General features: G+C 40.4%; 2 protein-coding genes and 1 long non-coding RNA gene across 9 annotated transcripts in view; 2 read left to right on the top strand and 1 right to left on the bottom strand.

The window, feature by feature from the left end:
- Positions 1–3,735, top strand: part of myo5aa (myosin VAa) — a 30,679-nt gene extending 26,944 nt beyond the window's left edge. For all 7 annotated transcript variants that reach the window (XM_088370810.1, XM_088370813.1, XM_088370814.1 and 4 more), the window contains one exon: positions 10–3,735. In XM_088370810.1, the coding sequence (XP_088226936.1) occupies positions 10–162 (153 nt within the window). In that variant the 3' untranslated portion in view covers positions 163–3,735. The remainder of the gene's footprint in view (positions 1–9) is intronic.
- A 472-nt stretch (positions 3,736–4,207) lies between these two features.
- On the top strand, positions 4,208–14,904 carry gnb5b (guanine nucleotide binding protein (G protein), beta 5b). The gene is made up of 13 exons (XM_088372294.1): positions 4,208–4,295; positions 5,023–5,174; positions 5,418–5,529; positions 5,845–5,981; positions 10,226–10,267; positions 11,010–11,086; positions 11,384–11,516; positions 12,279–12,422; positions 12,498–12,589; positions 12,891–12,939; positions 13,246–13,342; positions 13,428–13,594; positions 13,766–14,904. Exons 2-13 carry the CDS (start codon positions 5,049–5,051, stop codon positions 13,775–13,777), a joined length of 1,188 nt encoding a protein of 395 aa, XP_088228420.1. The 5' UTR covers positions 4,208–4,295; positions 5,023–5,048; the 3' UTR covers positions 13,778–14,904.
- On the bottom strand, positions 11,872–12,685 carry LOC148400847 (uncharacterized). Its single transcript, XR_015857797.1, has 2 exons — positions 12,287–12,685; positions 11,872–12,170 (listed from the first exon to the last, which is right to left on the bottom strand). It is a non-coding gene; the product is annotated as an uncharacterized LOC148400847 (long non-coding RNA).
- Positions 14,905–14,940: the final 36 nt, after the last annotated feature.

Here is a 14,940-nt window from a genome sequence, read left to right as displayed (position 1 = left end):
CTTCTCCAGACTCGTTTGCGGGACCGCTGCGAGAGTCCACAGCTGCTGATGGACACCAAAATGATCTACCCGATCACTTTCCCGTTCAACCCATCTTCCCTCGCCCTGGAGAGTATTCAAATCCCCAGCTCACTCAACCTGTCCTTCCTTACCCGCGTCTGAGCCGGGGAGAGGATAGTGGCCATCTACTGTATCTTTCTCTCTCTCTCACACAAACCGTGAGCGTCACAAAACACACCGTGCATGCTCCACGTGCTGTTTTCTTCACATCTCTTTAGCAACGTTTCCCAATCTTACCATCGGACAAAAATGCAACCAAAAACAGTGAATCCGCCGAGTAATTGACCCAAAAATGGCTGGCAATTGTACCACAAATGGGCAAAGCACTAATTTCACAGTAGTTGAATACACCAAAGCAATATTTTCAGATTAAACACGACATGAATTTGAAAACGTGTGTGGATTCACTGCATACTGAAATAATGGCAAAAACTCACTCACACATTTACTTAGTGTCATCAAGGGAAGAGCATGTAATTTTTTTGCCTGTCCGTATACGTTGCTAGCATTGATAGTTGCGCAAACGTGCGTTATTAGTAATAAATCAGTTATTTTAGAACAAATTAAAGCTCCACTCCACGGGATATTGAGTTTCTAAGCGCTAGTGCCACCTGTGGCTGAAATTGGACACTACTGCCAACTGAGAAATTGTGGGTATCTAATAAGTTTTATAAGCAGAATCCATCCATCCATTATCTGTACCGCTTGTCCCCACGGGGGTCGCGGGTGTGCTGGAGCCTATCCCAGCAGTCATCGGGCAGTAGACGGGGGACACCCTGAACTGGTTGCCAGCCAATCGCAGGGCACACTGAGACAAACAACCATTCGCACTCACACCTAGGGACAATTTGGAGTGCTCAATTGGCCTACCAAGCATGTTTTTGGGATGTGGGAGGAAACCAGAGTGCCCGAAGAAAACCCGCGCAGGCCCGGGGAGAACATGCAAACTCCACACAAGGAGGGCCGGAGGTGGAATCAAACCCGCACCCTCCTAACTGTGAAGCGGACGTGCTCACCAGTGCGCCAGCCGCCCTAAGTAGAATCCATTACAGTGAAATAATAGCTTCTTGTCGCGACTCAGACATTTGAACCCGATTCCTGTCCCAAAATTACTTTCTAGAGGCGAGCAGGAAAACCCACAACTAAAAATGTTTGTTTTGTGATTTGTGTTTGTCATCAATGATCAAATGAAAAGGATATTGTAATGATATTTTATGGAGAAATTCCGCGGAGTGCAGCTTGATTGATTAACTTGCCCAGGATCACTGTAATTAAATCCCTCCTACCCCTTTTTGGTCGCTTAGTTCTTTGAGGTCAGGCGTTTAAATAACAAGCCTTTTCATGCTCAGTCAAGCCATGACGGCCGATCACACGTCGTCTGCGCCATGTTATTTATGCACATATAGATGAATATATATAAATATGATCAATGCGTGTATTTATTGCATTCTCTACCCGCTTTGCCACGAGGCGTTTTGATTTGCTTTCTTTCGCGCCGGGCTCATCCTGCTCATTGGACCAAGCGTATGTAGCACAGGTTGTCGCTTAACAGGCGACGCTATTGCTCTGCTATTATTTATTGATCTTTATTTGTTCTTATCATCGAGCAGCATTGTGAGGTTCTTTCTCAGTGCCTCAAACAGCTTCATGTCATATCTCTCTCTGCCTTTACCATTTCGAAATGTACATTGTTTTTATGACCAAAAAAAAAACAGCTGAAGATGTCGGATGTTTATTTTCTTGTGTGTTTGGCGGGACTTCCTGACAACATATGCTTACAACGGATTCTAGACTGCACAGGCTGCAAAAAAAAAAGGCATAGAGGAGTGATTTTTATGATTTATGTTATCTGAAAGAGATGTACTGGTACCATTGCCCTGCTGCCTCGTGTCATTTGCCAACAGTGTTAACCTCCGTCCACCTAAGCTTATTTAGCCTCAAAACCTAAGAGAGTATTTATTTTCTGTTTATTTTTGACTTGACTCTACTTGTATCATTCTATTGTTTTGTTTTCTTATTTGAATGTACTTTTCCAACAAGTGAGACAGTTCCCGTGACTATTTTCAATCAGCCAATCAAGTTACAGCAAATAACAGAGCTCCGCCCCTTAGGTACTCTAAGAGTACACGATTGTGCTAAAATGTTATATGGTTCAATATTTATTTATTTTTTCTTGACAATTCCATCTGATTGATCTGGTCCATTAGACTCGATTGCAAGTAGTGTGTAATATTGGAGGAAACGTAATTTCATTGGATCTTCTCAGGCATGTGAAGGCGTAATTTTCATTTCGCTTATCCTGCTCACGATCAAAACAAACAAACCAACCGACAGCAATGTAAACAGTATCTGGCTTGGAAGACATAACAGAAACCGGAAAACGGAAACCAATCCCAATACAATTCTACTGCTTGTTGTAAACTGTTGAACACCTCGGCTTTTCACTGCATCTATTAATTATTAAGGCCAGTTGAATAAGGGGAAAAGTTATAAAGACGTCAGAAAAAATAGCAAAATTATTAAATGAAATTGTGGAATTGCAAGAAGTTTAAGTTAGAATGTTACTGACTCAAATCTGAACGTTTGAAGAAAAAGGTCATATTAGTCAAGTCATAATGTTAACAAAATAGTTATTGATTTGTGGTTGTTAGGGCCACAATGTGAAAAAAAAAAAGAAACTGGTTACATGAGAAAAAAAAGTAACATTATGAGGGGGAAAAAACTGAAAATTTCAATTTACTTGGAAATAAACAGAATAATACACAAAAAATAAAATTATAATAAACATCTGCTGAGTTTGTTTTTTTTAGGTCAAATTGCAATTTTTTTGTTGTGAGTAAAAAAGCGTGGAAAAAGATGCAATGTTACAAAAACAATTCTTGTTTTGACATTAATCCATATTATTACTGATGTGCAATTAAATGTGAATGTCGCGATTTCCACAAGACAGTAGAAACCAGCATGTCGTTAAATATTTTTTAAAAACACTTCTCTGGCTTTAAAATGTCACTTTTTTTTACTGTGAAATCGAAATGGCTATTCTCGTGATGTTTTAGTGGTAATTTTGCCAGAACAAAGGAGGAGAAACTCGGTTACATGTCTTTTTTTTTTTGCTTGTGGTCCTAACAACACTCCAAGTGTGTGTGATTATTGTTTGGGCTGAGTATGTGTGTAAAGAAATCAAACATGCAGTTTGTATAAGAGAGAGAAAATTATGTAGAGGATGGATTCATCACCTGCTGAATGTTTAATGAAAAGTGTTCATATGATTTTAGCATCACATTAGTCGTGGACAAAGCCTTACACGCGTGACTTGGTCGGCGTGGTGCCATTGTTATTGTCATCTGTGAAGTCTTAAGTTGGAGTGTAACATCAAGAGCAAATATTTCTTTTGTTTGGCTTGTTTTTTGTTTTGTTTTTGTTTGTTGTCCCGCACAGTCTATTAGACTTTTTAAAACCCTACCCAGAGGAAGACTGTACAAAGAAGAACTCATTTTCCGTCACTGATGTCGCCTGCCGATGCTCCACCGTCCAATCATCATCTCTGACAAACTGGACTGTTTGTAGTTCCTGGTAGCTGTGCTTTAGTGGACGTGTTCACTGTTAACAACTTCAATTGTCAAATCTGTAAAAGTATGACAAAAACAAAGATGAATAAAAGAATCCAAGCACTGACATGCTGCCTCAAAGACATTTTGTTTCTTTCCCCTTTGGAGAATGTTCTTGGGTTATTAGCTAAATATATAAATATAATATAAATGTGTGCTGGTTAACAGAAGAAGAATACTTAGCAAGGTTAAATGCTTTGTTTTTGTTGTGTAACCTTTTAAGTTTTTAGCTGAGAAGATGAATATGAGACAAAAGTTTAGAATACTAGTTTTTATTTCATGCTATTTATATTTCCTGGAATTATAATTTGATTTTCAAATAGATGAGCCCTTTATTGTCAGTCTTATGTTGATTTTCCTCAAACTTTTCAATTGGAGTCTGAAGGGTAGCAGTCAATTGATTTTCAACATGTCTTTCTGCTCTATGAATTTTTTTCATTGGTGGCACTCAGGAGATTCACCTGCAAGTGTATCCAGTCAAAGTAGGGCAGAGTCACAAGCTTTAGCAAGTGTATAAGAAGCTTAGTTGCAATCCTCTTCAGTGCAAAACTCAACTCACTTCCACCAGGACAAATAAATACCTGCTTGGCGTACACACACGTACGTACCCCAAAAATATTCTCTAAGGTAAGGATCCAGTCTCTTATCACTGCTATTTATTATAAACCACTCAGAGGGCATTTGGAATATTGTATTGTTGCATGTTTATTCTAATAAATGTCTAATTAGTATGAGATCATGCATACAATGATGCATTGGGTACTAAAGGATAAATGTGTGTGGTTGCTTGTTGCTGTAGGTTGTATGAAAGTATGTATTTTTTTTCCCATATCATTGATCTCATTTAGTTTTTTTAAATCAATTTTTATATCAGGAATACTTATTTCTCTCTAAATTTGCACTTTTTAATCACATTTATTTCAATGTAATATTAATGTGTGTATTTTATGAATTAATTTGGTATTTTAGCACATTTTTCCTATAGAGGATAAATAGTAATCAGTTTATTGTACAGTATCAGTGCCTTAATACAAAACATTTTTTTTTTTGTATTTTGAATAATGTGCTTTATATGATAGAATAATTGTCTACATTTAATGTAGCAAAGGGGAACTGGCATTTTTCCCATTTATTGTATATTCATTATAGGGTCTTTTTTTTCCTGTTTGTTGCTCTCGGAATAGTTGCCGCTTTTCTAGAGAAGGATCAAGCTTGACTAGATTACCGGTTACTTATATTCGTCTAACACCCCCCCCTACACACACACACACATAAGATGTGCTCTCGTGGTGTTGCAATCAAAATACCAAGTTGTCATCGACTGTCGCGTGTTGGTTGTGTTTGTGTGCCGCAGACGTGTGCGTGATCCCTAGTGCAGCCATGTGTGACCAGACATTCGTGGCGGTCACCTTTGGGCCGTGCGAAAGCTGCGACAAGGCCAGCCCCCTCATGAACATCTACATCAAGACCGAGGCCATCAACTACTGCTCCCTCTGCGTGGAGAAGGTAATCAAGTCACGTCCCATGTCATACAGTGTAGCCAGTGACACAGATGGCCAGAGGAGGGCGCACTTGAGGTTAGAATTTCATGCAAGCCGAGCTGGATCTGTGCACGAGCGCTCTTGTCTGGAAGCTGTGCCGCACAGTCAAACCACAAGTATGCTTTTTGCGTCTCTTCTTCAATCCCGACATTGAAATTCTCGTGAATGTGCTGCTGTCTGTGGTGATTGTGTGGTTGGATGTGCGAAGATGGCGTGTCAGGGGCTCCAGGCGGGGGAAAGTCTGGCCTCGCTCAAGAGGGAAAGTGCCAATTTGAAAAAGAAATTGGACGAAGAGAGGAACAAGCTCAATGACGTCGAGTGTAAGTCAGCAAAAATTTCAAAACATTCATGCAATTGTCCTATTTGTTTTGATTAACGGACCCTCATGAAGCTTATTTTTTTTTATACAGCTCCTGTAGTATTCTGTAGGTTTGATTTTGTTTTTTAAAGACTCTCTCATAAAAACTAAAATAATGTTATTTACAATTTTAAAAAATGTAGTAATTAATCCATCCGTTTTCTAAATTACTGTTAAAATGAGGAAATAATCAGTAATTTAAATATTATTTTATTTTTAAAAAAGATAAATAGCAATATATAAATTATTATATATCTGCATTCGCGTTTGTGTGCAGTAAGCAAGTTGGCAGAGAAGGTGGAGACGGTGTCGTCTCTGTCCATCAAGACCAGACGTGTGCTCAAGGGTCATAACAATAAAGTGTTGTGCATGGACTGGTGCAAAGACAAGCGGCGCATGGTCAGCTCATCCCAGGTATATGCACACGCGTGCACACTCGTTAAGTGCAGCGCCGGTCTGCGAGAATATTTCTGACACGTAACGGGTCCGTGGCGCACAAAAGGTTGGGGACCACCGATCTATACTATTCGCTTGTGAGCTGCTCCACTAAACCATATACGTAATTTCCATGCGACTACAGCAAGGGTTCCATAGTGTGGTGGTTAGCGCTCTGTACTCCCGCTCCAGCGATCCGAGTTCAAATCCCGGTGAGATCACCAATGTTTTATCATGGAAAAATTTGCAACTCAATTGCTCGGGTGCTGCCCCACTCACTCTCGTTCACTGAAAAGATTCGTTCTTTTGGACGAATCGTTCACTCAGGAGCCAAAACTATTTCTGACACGTAACCGGTCCGTGGCGCAGAAAAAGTTGGGATCACTGATCTATACTATTCGCTTGTGAGCTGCTCCATAAAAGCATATACGTAAAGTCCAGGTGACAACAGTGTGGGCTCCATAGTGTAGAGGTTAGTCCTCTGGACTCTCACCCCAGCAGTCCAAGTTCAAGTCCCGGAGGGATGAGAAAATTATTTTATCATGAAAAAATTTGCACACCCGCCCTCATCCTCACTTTCTGATTGGCTGTTTGATCTGTGACCTGACTCGGACACTCCATTAGGTACACCGCCATTTTCAGGTGTTCCTAATAACAGGCCACTTCATTAGGGAAAAATCATGGTCAAACCTTAAATGAAAGTGAAATGTGCCACACCCGCCCTCACCCCCATTTTCTGATTGGCTGTTTGATCTGTGACGTCATTTGGACACTGTTATTAGGTACACTTGAAAATGGCGGTGTACCTAATGGAGTGTCCGTGTGACTCCCTCGTTAAGCGCACCTACGTGAAAAGTTTTAGCTCCTGCAGAACGTGAAAGTGACCAAAAACTTTTCACGCAGGTGCGCTTAACGAGGGTCACTTGGAAAACATGTTGGAACGCGGCCCCGAGGACTAGAGCTTGATACCTTTGACCTTTGACCATGATATTTCCCTAATGAAGTGGCCTGTTATTAGGTACACTTGAAAATGGCGGTGTACCTAATGGAGTGTCCGTGTGATTCCCTCGTTAAGTGCAGGTGCGTGAAAACTTTTAGCTCCTTTTGAACGTGAAAGAAGCTAAAACTTTTCACGCACCTGCGCTTAACGAGGGTCACTTGGAAAACATGTTGGAACGCGGCCCCGAGGGCTAGAGCTTGACACCTGTGATCTTTGACCATGATATTTCCCTAATAAAGTGGCCTGTTATTAGGTACGCTTGAAAATGGCGGTGTACCTAATGGAGTGTCCGTGTGATTCCCTCGTTAAGTGCAGGTGCGTGAAAACTTTTAGCTCCTTTTGAACGTGAAAGAAGCTAAAACTTTTCACGCACCTGCGCTTAACGATGGTCACTTGGAAAACATGTTGGAACGCGGCCCCGAGGGCTAGAGCTTGACACCTGTGATCTTTGACCATGATATTTCCCTAATAAAGTGGCCTGTTATTAGGTACGCTTGAAAATGGCGGTGTACCTAATGGAGTGTCCGTGTGATTCCCTCGTTAAGTGCAGGTGCGTGAAAACTTTTAGCTCCTTTTGAACGTGAAAGAAGCTAAAACTTTTCACGCACCTGCGCTTAACGAGGGTCACTTGGAAAACATGTTGGAACGCGGCCCCGAGGGCTAGAGCTTGACACCTGTGATCTTTGACCATGATATTTCCCTAATAAAGTGGCCTGTTATTAGGTACGCTTGAAAATGGCGGTGTACCTAATGGAGTGTCCGTGTGATTCCCTCGTTAAGTGCAGCTGCGTGAAAACTTTTAGCTCCTTTTGAACGTGAAAGAAGCTAAAACTTTTCACGCACCTGCGCTTAACGAGGGTCACTTGGAAAACATGTTGGAACGCGGCCCGAGGACTAGAGCTTGACGCCTGTGACCTTTGACCATGATATTTCCCTAATAAAGTGGCCTGTTATTAGGTACGCTTGAAAATGGCGGTGTACCTAATGGAGTGTCCGTGTGATTCCCTCGTTAAGTGCAGGTGCGTGAAAACTTTTAGCTCCTTTTGAACGTGAAAGAAGCTAAAACTTTTCACGCACCTGCGCTTAACGAGGGTCACTTGGAAAACATGTTGGAACGCGGCCCGAGGACTAGAGCTTGACGCCTGTGACCTTTGACCATGATATTTCCCTAATAAAGTGGCCTGTTATTAGGTACGCTTGAAAATGGCGGTGTACCTAATGGAGTGTCCGTGTGATTCCCTCGTTAAGTGCAGCTGCGTGAAAACTTTTAGCTCCTTTTGAACGTGAAAGAAGCTAAAACTTTTCACGCACCTGCGCTTAACGAGGGTCACTTGGAAAACATGTTGGAACGCGGCCCTTCGAGGACTGGAGGTTGGCACCCCTGGTTTAAGTGAAAAGTGCCACACCCGCCCTCACCCCCACTTTCTGATTGGCTGGTTGATCTGTGACATCACTTGGACACTCCATTAGGTACACCGCCATTTTCAGGTGTACCTAATAACAGGCCAATTCATTAGGGAAAGATCATGGCCAAAGCTTAACTGAAAGTGAAAAGTGCCACACCCGCCCTCACCCCCACTTTCTGATTGGCTGGTTGATCTGTGACATCACACGGACACTCCATTAGGTACACTACCATTTTCAGGTTCATTCGTGAAGATTCACAAGTGAGTGACAGCGTTGCTGCTATGCCAGCCGACACACGTTATGCCGACATTGATGTTTTAATTTTGTATTTGTTGGATTGTAGTTGATGGTGTTATTATACCGAATGTGTTTGTGTATGAATAAAAGGTTGAACAAAAAATCCGTTATCAAGTCAAGTCAAGTTTATTTGTATAGCCTTAAATCACAAGCAGTCTCAAAAGGGCTTCACATAGACAATCAATTGACAATTATTCTCAAAGCATCTCCTGATCTTAAGCTCCCAAAAGGGCAAGGAAAAACTCAAAAAAAACCTACCAGGGGTTACGTATGCTGACATGTTATTTTGGGGGACACCAACTCATATAACACCCATATTGTTATATTGTATATATTATGACATGTTGTCATATAAAGCAGTTAACCAAATGTCTGATTTTTATGTTTTAATTGGCGAATATAAAAACAAGGAATAAAACACCAGACAAGTTTTAACATAAACGTTTATTTAAAATAATAATAATAATAATGATAAAAGTAAATTTCAAACCAGCAATGGAATGTGACATTGCAGTAGATACATTGGATAACAATATTAAGGCGTATATATGCATACACGTTATTTTAAGTGTTATAAAATCAAGATTACCCAAAGAGAAGCATAATCTCCCCGTTGTTGCATAACGGCGCATCCCTTCATGCAATAGTTAGCCGTTAGCTTGGAGAAAACGTGCATAAAAGAAGTGGTATTTCAGTGAGTGGTTCTTTCTTTCCTTAGCAAATCGTAAATCGACATTCTGGCTTCCATAGTTCACGTCAGGAGACGCAACACGTTCACTGACTGATCCGTTGATGCACGGGAAGGCAATTCATCCATTAACTCGTTCGCGAACGGGAAAGTCAAGATTCATTCCTTCACTGGTCCGTTCTCGCGATGAACTGGAAATGCAAAGCACTGACTTGTTCACTCACAGTTCCGTTCAGTTGATGAACAGGATATGCAATTCATGATTCGTTTGTGAACAGGAAGTTACGTCATTTTCTTCTTCGTTTTGTTTTACGGCGAGGTGGCACCAGCTTCAACGCGCATTACCGACGCTTACTGGTTGAAGTCATGAAAAGAAAAAAAAGAAGGAATCACTTTAGGAAGTGCTCCATTAAATCATATACGTAATTTCCTTGTGACACCAGTGAGTGTTCCATAGTGCAGTGGTTAGTTCTGTGGACTCTCAACCCATCAACCTGAGTTCAAATCTCAATAAGACTGATAATTTTTATTATGGAAAAATTTGCAACACAGTTGCTCGTGTGCTGCCCCATAAAATCATACACCTCACTAAAGCCTAGGGTTAAAAAAAAAATCATTTTAAAAATATGTCGTTTATACTTGTTTTTATACCAGTCGTATCATTTTATTTCATCGTATTTATATATTTATTACAAATGTATTATTTATTTTTATAAATGTATCATTTATTTATATAAAGGCCGGTCCGCGAAAATATTTCTGACCACTGCTTTGGAACATGAATGTGTTTGGATATTAACATTTGAGGGTTTTTTTTTTTCTGTTATGTAGGATGGAAAAGTGATTGTCTGGGATGCATTCACTCTCAATAAGGTAAGTGGAACGATAACAAATGACAAAGGGTTAAAGAAATTCTCCCTCTGCCTTTATTTGACTTTGTATTCATTTACAATTACTAACAGTTCATTTATAAGATACCTTTGATTTTAATGAGGTTGTGACTCTTGTGCATATTCACTTGAAATAATTTTTCTTCATTCAGTTACATTTGTTAAAACTTTCTCACCAATAATTTTAAGTTTAAATATATAAAAATATATTTTTTAATTTAGTTTTCCATTGCCATAGGTCTGATTGTTTTTTTCCTTTCAAAATCTTTCATGTGACTTTTTCAAATCGTATCACTTAATCAGGTATTTAGTTTTTTAACCAGTCACTATCAAGACATTTTAAATATTAAAATAATTTTTATGTAATTTTCCTGTCCATTTAAAAACAGTGGCACTTGTGGAAATCATTGATAAATAAAATAAATACATTCCATAAATTACCCTCATTTACAATATGTAGTTGAGAAATGAAATGAGTCACATGTGTAGAATTAAATCATTTAAAAACAGGTTCTGCTGGCCCAATAGAACCTGACACACTGTTCTTTCTTCACATGACAACTTCCACGAGCACATGAAACACATGAAAAGATCACATGTGCACTTAGAGAACCACATCAACATAATAACATAATCCTCCTAAATAGTCTGCACTGCCATCTTTTCTCTGTAACGTCATACCAAAAAGCTCATCAATTCTGTGGGTATTTTTATTTTCTTTACAGGAGCATGCCATGAGCCTGCCGTGCACGTGGGTGATGGCGTGTGCGTACGCACCCTCAGGTTGTGCGGTGGCATGTGGGTGTGTATCCATCTTGAAACCTTCATTTGTCACCCTGGTTTGGAACCACAACCCTTTCCTCGAAACCCTCAACCATGATTTCATTCTAATCCCATGATAGAAACCGTAACCTTATATTCAAACCTTGATCACAATCAATAATCCTCATTGTAAACTCTTGTTTGAATCCTAATCATGGTTCAAAACTCGAAATGGAACATTGACGGTCTCTTAATCTGTCATTTCAAGGCCTGCTTTGAAACCCTAATCTGACTTTAACCCTGTTTTTCTCATCATGTTGCGTTTATGGTCCCGCAGAGGTCTGGACAACAAATGTTGTGTTTTTCCGCTTTCGATGGACCCGAACGAGAACCCGGTGAGCAAGAAGAAGTCGGTAGCCATGCACACCAACTATGTGTCAGGCTGCACCTTCACCAACTCCGACATGCAGGTGAGCGCCATTTTCAACAGAAGCAGTTGATTTTGAAAGCCAGAGTAGCGGACTTTATATTCATCGAAGCCGAAGTTGAAGCGATTATTGTTCAAGACAAAATGGACATATTATTAGATCGCACGCTTTGATTGACGACAGAGGAGGCCGTAGGGGCAAAAATAAGAAAGCGTGGAGGGTGGGGGTGAGGTTAGTGGGAGGAGACAAAGGGGTCACCACTTGTCAGTATTTTTAGAACTTGAGTGGCTTTTATCTGAGACAGAGTGGAACATTGTGCCTTGAGGCCACGCACGCACACGAGGACAGTCTTTATCCTGCTAAGTAGAGCTCCAGGCGGATATTCAGAAAGCATCTATTCATTTTAGTACTACGCGTGACGTGTTCCATTTTTATTTTCACACACACATACTCCACGATGAAGCTCTCATGTCGGATCAGCGCGGCTCCCATCTGCTGTCGTGTCGCTAATTGTGGCTTACTGATAATTGCGACGCATTCGCACTGAAACCGGAGCTTTGCCGTGGACGCTAAACAGGAAGTGCGTCTGGATTGGTCACCCGGCGGGAATTCTCTAATCCGCCGGGACCGCTGATGGAGGCGTTTGTCTCCTAAGTGCTCATCGTCTGTTCATCACGCAAGCTGTTCATGTTGTCACTTTAGCGTGAATGCAAAACAGACCAAAAAAAAAAAATCTTTTTAATATTAAAATCAATTTAAGTGCAGTGGTCTTCAATGGTTTGTTTGTGTGTGTGTGTATTCTAGCTCCTTACTAGCAGTGGCGATGGCACGTGTGCTCTGTGGGACGTGGAGAGCGGACAGCTACTGCAGAGCTTCCACGGTCACACCGCCGACATCTTGTCACTGGACCTCGCCCCCTCCGAGACCGGGAACACTTTTGTGTCTGGCGTAAGAGAGCAGATTATTCGTATTATTCTTACGTGACAATATCGACTGACATGGTGTACTGTGCATGTTATCAAGGGCTGTGATAAGAAGGCCAACGTGTGGGACATGCGCTCCGGTCAGAACATCCAGTCCTTTGAGAACCACGAGTCTGACATCAACTGTGTCAAGTGAGTGCAGCACACTAAATAAAATCAGAAAATCAATTTTCAGCATGATTTTCTTCAACCATGTTGACGCCAGCAAAGTCGTCCTATTCCTTGTGAGATTGAGAAGAAGCCTTTTAAATTTGAGTAAGAATAATTCACTGTCGGTAACAGTAACATGGAGCCTCTAGGAGATGATTATAAAATAATCAATGACTTTGGTATTGGAATTTTGGTTTCATATTGAGTCTGCACTGGTATCGATGACAACGATGGTGGCTTAACCTTAATCGTAAGATGCATCCACCTACTCTTGTGTGTTCAGGTACTACCCCAGCGGAGACGCGTTTGCGTCTGCCTCTGACGATGCCACGGTGAGTCACATCCTCCGTGTTATGAACGCACTATGAGGTCTAATACTCGCTCACGTTTGGGGAAAGTTCTCATCGTCATAAACGGGAAGGAAAGTGAAACATCCTCATTCATCTGTCACCATATTAGTTTACGTCTCCTGTTGCACTATATTGAATATAAAAAGGACCATTAGTGTGACCTATAATTTATGTTCTTTTTTTTTGTATATCAATTTGCACAGGGGTTTGTAGATTTTTTTTTTAATTTCCCCTGTTTGTCTGCAAGATATTAAAAAGATAACACAGTGTATGTCATGCTGGTTTCAGTGTCGCTTCTACGATTTACGTGCTGATCGCGAAGTGGCCATTTACCAGAAAGACAGCATCATCTTTGGGGCAGCTACCGTGGACTTTTCCCTCAGTGGTAAATCTAAAACAAAAAGTTTCCTTTTTAAAAAAAGCTTGTGACTATTTTAGTCTCTGTCACACTTCCTCTCACCTCCTCTCAGGTCGCCTGCTCTTCGCCGGCTACAACGACTACACCATAAATGTGTGGGATGTCCTGAAGGGAAATCGCATTTCCACAATGTACGGTCACGAGAACCGCGTCAGCAGAGTTCGATTGTCCCCGGACGGCACGGCGCTCTGCTCCGCCTCTTGGGATAACACCTTACGGGTGAAAAGCACACACACGAGCACGACAGGAAAAAGCAAAATACACATCAGTATTTGGTTCTGCAACTTTTCACACATTTCTTCCACCTGCTATACATATTTTTGAGAGTAAATGATTGTGGTAGCCAAGCATTATGTTACCATTGTTAATTTTCACTCTTTTCTAATGCAGATTTGGGCCTAGATTCTACCAACGAGCATCTGGAATTGACAATAGTTAAAACCAACCTTCAGCAGAAGAAACAAGAACAAAGACCAAATGGCAAACAAATAAAAAATCATAAGTGAATAAGTTTTAAAAAAAAAAACATTATAAATATAGGGAGTTTATTTGAACACTAAGTGGTGGTATATTTTCTGAATAATTGATGTCACTGACAACTAATTATGTTAAAGTCAAGTAAGGTGACTCGTTTTCAACACAGGTTGCTCTGTATGTGCTACAAAAAAAATACTTTATAATCATGAGTATAAAATTGGAAGGAAAGCAGTTTGTCTTTAATTGTATTTATTCTAATTCAAGCCCTGTACTTTTTTCACTGTTTAATTCAATGTGTTGTTTGTTGGAGTCAAGCACCACAAGACCTGATATTGACCATTTTGACAGTGACACGTGTTGAATTGATTACGGCACAGGTTTAAAGGTCTTGAGACAATCGATGGACTATTTTTGTACTTCTTAAAAAATACCAAAGTTACTGAAAATCTCCATTTCATCAGTGTTTGACTCACTATTTCTCAGCATTTGAAAGGTGGGAAAGTACCTGGTGTTGGGGAGAGATAAGTGAGAAGCTGTAGAAGATAAATAACAGCAGATGTATCAAACTTTCTGACTGACGGTTTGACTCCAGCAGGACAAACATGTTGTGTTGTTCTTTCCCACTTCCTCATGCTGTGAAGTCATGCAAATCACATTGTGTACACTGCTTTGGACACTGTCATTGTCAATGAATTTGGAAACCACAAAGAAATAGCTACTGTCATGGTTTGATCAAGTATCAATCTCAAATGTAGAATGTGATATGCACTACTACATGGCATAAATTAACAACACGTGTATTTCAGATTCTGATGTGATTTGATCACCCACAACTGCATCTATTGAGATTACAGTGATGAAATGGTTGATCATGTCATTCATGCTGCAGAAAACCTGTTTGACTCTTGATTTAATTACCTAAGATAATTGTTAAATCATCTGATGTAGGGCAAAAAAAGTTTGCATTTTTGTCATGTATTTATTCTAATTTTTGTTTTGTGAGTTGAAACATGCTTCAGAACCACATTAAAGTAAGCAAAACCTTTTCACAATTCAGTTTCAGTGTGTTTTCCTATCTTTTATTAAAC

Source organism: Syngnathus floridae, chromosome 3 (assembly GCF_059516105.1).
Source record: "Syngnathus floridae isolate MCC-2025c chromosome 3, RoL_Sflo_1.0, whole genome shotgun sequence".
NCBI lineage: Eukaryota > Metazoa > Chordata > Actinopteri > Syngnathiformes > Syngnathidae > Syngnathus > Syngnathus floridae.
The sequence above is the reverse complement of the archived record's forward strand: the minus strand, read 5'-3'. Positions and strand labels throughout refer to the sequence as shown.